General features: G+C 36.3%; 2 protein-coding genes and 1 pseudogene across 5 annotated transcripts; all 3 read right to left on the bottom strand.

Annotated features, from left to right (window-relative positions):
* Positions 1-1,108: 1,108 nt before the first annotated feature.
* LOC107057705 (methionine aminotransferase-like) lies at positions 1,109-4,783 on the bottom strand. Of its 4 annotated transcripts, none has more exons than XM_015311078.1 (8): positions 4,525-4,783; positions 4,345-4,430; positions 4,169-4,263; positions 3,622-3,796; positions 2,862-2,976; positions 2,604-2,758; positions 2,394-2,519; positions 1,109-1,559 (listed from the first exon to the last, which is right to left on the bottom strand). In XM_015311078.1, exons 5-8 carry the CDS (start codon positions 2,914-2,916, stop codon positions 1,332-1,334), a joined length of 564 nt encoding a protein of 187 aa, XP_015166564.1. In that variant the 5' UTR covers positions 2,917-2,976; positions 3,622-3,796; positions 4,169-4,263; positions 4,345-4,430; positions 4,525-4,783; the 3' UTR covers positions 1,109-1,331. The 4 variants fall into 4 exon arrangements, with proteins under 4 accessions (XP_015166564.1, XP_015166565.1, XP_015166566.1 ...); XM_015311079.1 differs by having other exon boundaries at positions 3,622-3,857; positions 4,525-4,761; XM_015311080.1 differs by lacking the exons at positions 4,345-4,430; positions 4,525-4,783 and having other exon boundaries at positions 3,622-3,784; positions 4,169-4,231.
* On the bottom strand, positions 3,535-4,837 carry LOC102582986 (kynurenine--oxoglutarate transaminase 1-like). The gene is made up of 4 exons (XM_015311012.1): positions 4,525-4,837; positions 4,345-4,430; positions 4,169-4,263; positions 3,535-3,718 (listed from the first exon to the last, which is right to left on the bottom strand). Exons 1-4 carry the CDS (start codon positions 4,835-4,837, stop codon positions 3,535-3,537), a joined length of 678 nt encoding a protein of 225 aa, XP_015166498.1.
* Positions 4,838-6,281: 1,444 nt separating this feature from the next.
* LOC102582653 (60S ribosomal protein L19-1-like) lies at positions 6,282-8,040 on the bottom strand (annotated as a pseudogene).
* Positions 8,041-8,326: the final 286 nt, after the last annotated feature.

Raw genomic sequence — 8,326 nt, 5'->3', positions numbered from 1 at the left:
TACACAATAGAGTGTATAACTAATACAAGCACTAGTTATACATAACATTAAAAAGTATACCAAACAATGGATTACTAATGACTCTGCCTTCTTTTATGCCCAACTAAGTTTTTCTCGATACTTTTAACATATATATAGTATTTTTTATAAGATGCTTCTGCATATTTTTAGTAAGATCAAAAAGTTAAATGTCATTATATATAACCTTTGTATATATATAGAGAGAGATTATATTTGGGTATGTATGTTTTACATAAATTACAAAAAAGAATGAAATAAATACTAAAAAGAAAAACCATCCAACAATACGCCGCTACCCACACTTATCTGTTGAACAAATTGAATATATGCATCTACTTATAGCGTGAAAAGTTCTGTGCACGAGCTTAATAAAAAAAAAATTAATGCCAAGTTAAGTTCAATAAAAAACAAGTGCCGAAAGATTTTCCTTTGAACTGTTTGAAAGTTATCCAACTTGAGTTATGAGAGTATGAATGGTTTCTTTTTCATTTTAAGGAAGAACGAAGAAAAAAAGACTTAGATCTTTAATTGCTTTGATCATTTTATGGATCCAGTTGTCATTTCTTAGATAGAATTCCATACAGAGACAAAACTTCGAATCAATCATTTTTCTCGAGCCGTACGAGGAGAAAGCTTCCTATACGTTTCTAGGGGGGGGGGGGTTGTTCATCTACATCTATCCCAATGAGCCGTCTATCGAATCATTGCAATTGATGTTCGATCCCGAAGAGAAGGAAAAGATCTTCAGAAAGTGGGTTTTTATGATCCGATAAAAAATCAAACTTATTTAAATGTTGCCTTTTGAAATTTTTGCTCAATATTTTTACCCTTTTATCCCGAACTCTTTTTAAAAGTAAGCCATTTAACGGGCTCTTAGTCCTTAGAAAACATATCTGGATTTTTTAATATCATACACCGAGCTTATGTTTTCAAAAACCCTGCAATGCCTTTCTTCACTTAAATGTTGTTCGTCTCATAACATGGAAACGAAACGATTCTAGTTTAGACAAGTACAACTGTGTAGTTGGGTTCATTCGAAGGCAAAACTTTTCATCCACGTTTGATATAGCATGCATAAATATTCAACTTACTTTTTCGAGTCATATAACTTTCTTCATTTGGTAAAAACTACAAGTCGAGAAAATGAATTGATTTTCTTTTCATGAAACTTACTTTTATCAACGTCATTGCAGGGTGGGGACAAAGAATAAACAGATCCATCTTAATTCTATTGTTGCCTCTAACCAACTTGAAGCTCCCACTTCTCATGGACGTGGATTGGAAAGGCTAATCCAAACAAGCCAATTTAATTAAAATAGCTTTAGTCCCCCTGAACCATCGATGAGCTCGGTTAACTTTTGTGAAGCAGCAGCTAATGTTTCCTCACTTTTGCAGAACGCAAACCTGATATATCTTCTGTGGTAGCTAATAGCCATCAGAGAAAGGTCCTCTAGTTTTGAGGAATTGGTGTGGAAGAATACACAGCCTGGTACAGCAACCACCCCAGCTTGTTTAATCAATTCCTCCACAAAGTCAACCTGAAGTTTATCACTTCCACCATTTAAACATATAAAAGCACGCTAAATAACAAGCTTTGTCAAGTTCTTACAGGCCGTATAAAACATAATCCAAAAAACTGAACCTATTGCTGGCACAACCAGCAGTTCTCTCACTCAATGTATGTGTCTCCTTGAAGTTCTATACTTTCAAATAAGTTTCTAAACCTTGATGATCAACTAATATAAACCCTACTTCAGGTTGGTTGGAATGGAAAAGTAACAACAACAAACCCAGGTGGAATTGGGTATATTGTACTAACACCTTACCTTGGGTTATAGTGTACTAACACCTTACCCCACCTGAGAAGGGTATAGTATACTAACTAACACCTTACGTTGGGTATAGTGTACTAACACCTTTCTCCAGTTCTCTAAAAGATAAAAATCTCCGAAAAGTAGAATCATCATACAAGACCATGTATTGTTTCTTCAAATTATCTCAACACACAAGCACAGTTGAGGTAATAAACTGATATTTTGGAGTCAAATACACTTTAATCCAAACTCCGACAATTTTGTAACAAGTAAACATTAAGGTCCTCTTAAGTGAATCAAATTTCAAGTAGCATTTCTTGGTTGAGCTAAGTTCCTGATCCTAACAAAGTTAAATCCTATCATCCTTCCTTCTCTTCCTCCAACAACCCCCTCTCCCCCGGGTTAAAAAGAAAGAAAGTAAAAAGAAGATTTTTCGTCCCTTTTGAACCTTCTGATACCAATTAAATAGGACAGTCCTAATGTAAGGATTTCTATTATGGAAAATAGATATTCATGCTTGAGATGATAATTGAAGAAAGATATTTTGAGAGTATTTACATCAGAAAGTGTGCATGTCCGGGGAAGCTCCATGAATAGGAAAAAGGAACCCTTAGGCATGACGGAGACCTGGAAACCAACTTTAGTAAGCACCTGAGCCAAGTAATCTCTTTTTGATTTATAGTCCTGAGCACCAAAGAAGTGAAGATAGATTAACTAATAAGTTGGAAAGGAAACACCAGTAGAGCTACTAATTGCGAGAAAATTTACTTGTCTCAATGCATCAAAGTACTCGGGGGAACTTCTCAAAGCTGTCAAGGCAGCTTCCTGGAAAGGTGCAGGAGCAGAGTCTGTAATTTTAACATGGATGTTCCTGATTGCAGATGCAAAGTAAGCTGGGCATATTGCCCAGCCAATCCTCCAACCTGAAATCATGAAGATAAATAAGAATTTGATAAATCAACCTACTTACAGAGGTAGGAATGACTTGAACATGCTGGCATTGGAAGCAGGATATCAAATGCTTACCAGTCACACTAAAACTTTTTGACAAGGAAGATGTGATGATGGTCCGCTTCTGCATTCCTGGAAATGTGGCAACTGATGTGTGCCTCTCCCCATCAAAGGTTATATGTTCATATACCTATGAAGTAATTAGATGCTTTAGCTATTAGAGAGAGCACACTTCTGATTATTTGATTATGACTTCAACACTTTCTCAAATCGCAAACCTGCCTTATGAAGTAATTAGATGTTTTAGCTATTAGAAAGGGCAAACTTCTGATTTATTTGATTATGTCTTCAACACTTCTGCTAGTGTGAAGCTGCCTTATTAAGAGAAAAAAGCAAGAAACTTGTTAACCATAAATTAACATAATATCTTCTGTATGTGTCTATAACCAGGGAGTAACACTGTTGACGCATGCAACATCCATCCAAAGTATGAGGGTTGAAGAAACACGCCTACTAAGGGAAAAAGGGCAAACAAACAAGATAAGACATTGTTCTTCTATTGATACTTCACCAGAAGTTTTTTAGGAGTGAAAAGTTTTAGCAGTGCAAATTGCATCTCTCTTTCTATTTTTCTTCTCTTTTCTTATGGGGTTCACGGTGGAGTAGTAAATATAAAGTTCATTCTGCAGATTAGCTTGAACAAGGGACTGAATATACTTATTTGTTACTTCTTAAAGAATTCTTCAGATTAGGTTGAACAAAAGAACTGAATATACTTATTTCGTTGCTTTCCGTTTTCTTTGAAAAGCGCAAGATGTGTCAAAGTGAAGCAAACCTCATCTGTTACAACTAGAATATCCCAGGTCCGGCAAGCTCCAGCAATAATCTCAAGCTCATCCTTTGTGAAAACCTTTCCAGTTGGATTGTGAGGGCTGCAGCATATCCAATGGTAAAATTGATCATCAGTTTAAAATCTTCTTCGTCTAGCATGTTGTACACTATACATGCAACTACAAAACTGAACCTTGTCAATTATTGGTTCGACTAAAAGAACGAAAAGCTTATGATTTCCTGAAACAGAACATGAGTAATGAGAATGTAAGCATCTTTGGCACAACAATAGTAGTGTGATATCTGAATAATCAAGTGAGTCAACCTGAGGTGATTTGAAGCAAAACTCTACCATTTGTGTCTATTGTTTAATCCAGATAACTTTTAGTACATAAGTTAACCCATTAGCTTTGTGGAAATGTGAAGGTTTTTTCTTGTTGTCAAATTAAGCTAATGAATGAGTGGAGGACTAACAGCTTCTGTGGCAAAATGTAGAAGAAAGAGCAGAAGTCCACAAGAATTAGGTACAGAGTTGAATCAGAAACTTTTACCTGTTGAGGACAATAGCTTTTGTCCTGGCAGTAAATGACTTTGCTAGTTTATTTGGATCCAGACTCCAATAAGGGGGATCAAGTGCTACATACACCTGTGCATGGAGAAATACAAGTTACATACAATCAATGGTAGATAGATGGATGTACAATTTATAACCTAAATGAAGGCTTACTGGGACCCCGCCAGCCAACCTAATGCATGTTTCATATGTTTCATAGGATGGATCGAATAAGATGACTTCATCACCCTGGTTTATTACTGGACAAATTAAGAAATGAAAGCAGTAATTATTATATGATTTGATTCTCAAAAACAAAACAAAGTACTTAATTGAGATCAGTTTGTAAGCTACTTGCAAACATTGCGGCAGCAAAAGCCTCAGATTGACCACAACATACGACGATATCAGTGAGGGGATCGACATCTAGGCCATGCATTTGTTTGAGTTGATAAGCGAGGTAATCACATATTGCTTGAACATGCCTGTACTGATTGAAGTCAGAGCGGATAGCGGAAATGGCAGCGTCTTTAAGGTAGGAAGGTGCAGGGAAATCAGGGAAACCTTCGGCGAGGTTGACGGCATTGCGTCTTTCGGCAAGATAAGAAAGTTGTTGTATGGGTGAACTTGTTAGCGTTTTCGCTACTGAAGAAAGCTTCTGCTCCATCGATCTTATCTTATCTTCTTGCAATTTTATTTACACACTTAGGTTAATGTTCGAATTCTATCCTTTTGTCAGTTTGTGGCTGGCAAGGTAACTAGCTGATAACTTGTTTAAAGTACGTCCCTATTGTTTTGCAGCCTAGGTCTCTATTTTAACTCTACAAATAGTAGTTGCAAAGTCTTATCTTTCTATTGTGATTGGAATAGAAACAAAGACCGGAATAGATAAAGTGATAAATCTGGTCTTTAACGGGTAGCTAAGAAGTTGCAAATTGGATTGGGTTAGTGAAAAGTGGGTCTGGGTTACAATAACAAAAGAAAATAGTACTTAAAACTTGATTTTGGATTTGGACCCCACACAAGTTGAACCCAACAACTTTCACGTGTTTAGTAGGTGCATGCGGTCTTGCTTCTCATTTGCCTTCTTTTGCCCATTGGTAACCATATGTACTCAAACTTTGCTACTTCTGATTATTGAAAATGTTTTCAAGAGAGGTAGCAACCCTTTATGCAACCGGTTCATGGGTGGAACCAAAGCTGCAAAATAACAGATGTTCATACGGATGATTTGATGCAAAAGCTGAAATTGCAATGGATATGCATCATGTTTCTGTTTTGTTACAAATTACAACCCTTTCAGCATTGTCACACAAGAATTTTGTCATATCAGCTGTCTGTATAACAAATACAAGTCAATTAGCAAACCGGCAAACCAACTTGCATATCATCTCTCTGTCCGTGAGATCTGGCCAGTACACATTATACCTAAACTCGCTTCATCTTTTTTTTTTTTTTTTTTTATAACCATGGTACCCACCAAGGCTAGAATAAAAAGATAAAATCCCCTAGTGTTTTGTGACTAAAGTTACTTTACCTTTATGGCCATCATGATTTTTTTCTTATTGTTACTGCCACTTCTTCTGAAAAATCCTGTTGCATCCGATTGGTTTCTCTTTTTACATTTTCAACTGTTCAGGAGTACTTTGATTTTTTCTAAATTGGACACTTCAGGTGAGAATTAGTTGCCTCCCCACAATAAAGAGTGTTTCGTCAAATGGACCAAGACAATAGAATAGGACGCAGCAGAATTTATGAAAAGAAGACCGACATAGATACAAAATCATGCTTTTGTCATTTCTACATTTTACCCCCAAAAGAAATATTTCACGTAGTAGGTGGTGCATCACAAAATAATGACAGAGAACAATAATCGAAGTTAATGCATAACTGAAAAGGAAAAGCTCGGTTACAATGAGAAAAACGTATCAAAATTTTAAAACGTATCAGGGTTCTAATATTCTCTAAAAGTTGAATAAAGAAGGAATAAATATAGAGCAAGCCCTCCTTACCACATCATCCTCACTTCTTAGATCCCCTGCAAGGGCAAGTCTTGTTAAATTTGTTCTAATAATCACCAAGAGAAAACACATAGCATGTTTGTGGAGAACTTACTGGGCTGACTGGGCTTGGGTGGCTGCTGCTGCTGCAGGTTGTACTGGCCTCTCCCCTGGTCCCTGAGAATTGGAGGAAATACAAGCTTAACTCCATGCACTGTCAATTCTACGTAAGACAAATTTGTTTACAACTAACAAACAAAATCATGCAAAAACAACTAGCTCTCCTCTCAAACGTGAGAAAACGCCAACAAAATTTACAAATTATTACCTGAGCCAAACGCTCCTCCCTCCTAGCAAACTTTCTTTCCCTACTTGCTTTGTTCTTTGCCCTCCTGGCCTCAAATTGGTCGGACTAGGTCTTCTCTCTAGCCTTTTCAGCCTTTGTTTTGTGAATGTTTTCCATTAGCACACGCTTGTTCTTGAAAACATTACCCTTCACCTTCATGTACATGTCATGATACATGTGCTTGTCAATCTTCTTCGACTCCCTGTACTTGCGAAGCAAGCGCCTAAGGACTCTCATCCTCCTCATCCATAGCACCTTTGTGGGCAACCTAGCCTCTCTAGTACCCTTGCGCTTACCTAAGAAAAGAGTCCTCAATATCAGGAGTCACCGAAACAAACTTCAGCAGCAAAATTTTCATTAAAAGATAAGATTAGGAGCAATGGCATTGTTAAAGCAAGGTTAACATTTCCTCAGGCAATATCAATTTCTCTGAAATGAATTATCAATAAACAAATTAATTTGGTCAAAACACAAGGCAAGCTTAAGATTAAAACATAAACCACCTTATGAAGAGAAGTAGTATCTCAAAATAAAAGGCATGCTCCAAATACAATATGATAGCAGTTGTTTCAAAGAGTAGGACTTACCATATCCAGAGTGACGGCCCTTCGTCTTTGCTTCTTTCATTCTGCGGGCACGAGATCTTGAGTGTATTTTGGTGGGTTTCCTAATGATGAAACCATCCTTGACCAACTTTCTGATATTTTGCCCTGCACTCAATGCATAACAGGGGAATTAGAGGCAACCAATTTTTTTAGAGAGTCTGAGAAATATATCATTAATATCATACTGTAATTAGGAATGTAATTAAAGCAATATGTTCATATATTTTCTATGAACTCCAAAATGTTAAGATCATTTAAGTTCACTGATAAAGAAAATAATGTAATACCAATCACCCACATTTCCAATTCATATTCATATTATAACAACACCAAAAACTAACACCGGTATCTTTTTTGCACTTGTTAAAAAAAAGGTCAGATATCTTCTAAACAAAGTCTAGTATCTTGAACAACCAAGTGACAGTAAACCATTCCTTGGTCATATATGAAAAACAGGGAAGTTTGATTCAAAAAACTAATCCTCAATCTCAAACTAGTATACATGAGAATGATACTCCATTTCACTTCAACACTCCAAAAAAATTGTAACATTTCTCCTGAATGAATAAATTTGTGTAAGATCGAATTTCTAGTGTGGGAAGATGTAAAATTTGAAACATAATTCTGAAGAAATAAAAAGGTAGTAAAGAAAAAAGAACGTACGAGAGTTGGCCATGGAGATTTCGTTGCCTTCATTGGGGTCAAGCTAAACCTTGCCCCTCCCACACTTGAGGACGCTGGCAGCAAGCCGCTTCTGTAGCTTCAACGACACCATCTTCCTCTCCCTCCCTGCAGTGCCGATAATTATACTTAAATGCGTTAGGGTTTTTTAAAAGCCGTCCAAGGCAAGGCACTGATGCTCCGACTTACAGTTCATGGGCCGAAGTGGGTGACCAAAAAAATAGGGAAAAATTATGTAATTATAATATGAGATTGATAGGACAATGGCTTATATAAGAGTCCGAATACATTACTCCACCTTTATCATAGCGTTATAACATTTTTTTGTGTATAATATAGCTGGTACAAAAACATAAAGATAAAAGAATTAACTAAGTATCACCGAAGGAAGCGTGAAAGCAAGCAAGCAAAGTCTATGTTATTGTTAATACATAACCTCAATTGTTTCAAACTTAAATTAATATAAATTTGGTATATAGTTATGTATCCGATACATAACTTATATATATATATATATATATATA

This window comes from Solanum tuberosum, unplaced genomic scaffold (assembly GCF_000226075.1).
Source record: "Solanum tuberosum cultivar DM 1-3 516 R44 unplaced genomic scaffold, SolTub_3.0 scf00150, whole genome shotgun sequence".
In the NCBI taxonomy this organism is placed as follows: domain Eukaryota; kingdom Viridiplantae; phylum Streptophyta; class Magnoliopsida; order Solanales; family Solanaceae; genus Solanum; species Solanum tuberosum.
The sequence above is the reverse complement of the archived record's forward strand: the minus strand, read 5'-3'. Positions and strand labels throughout refer to the sequence as shown.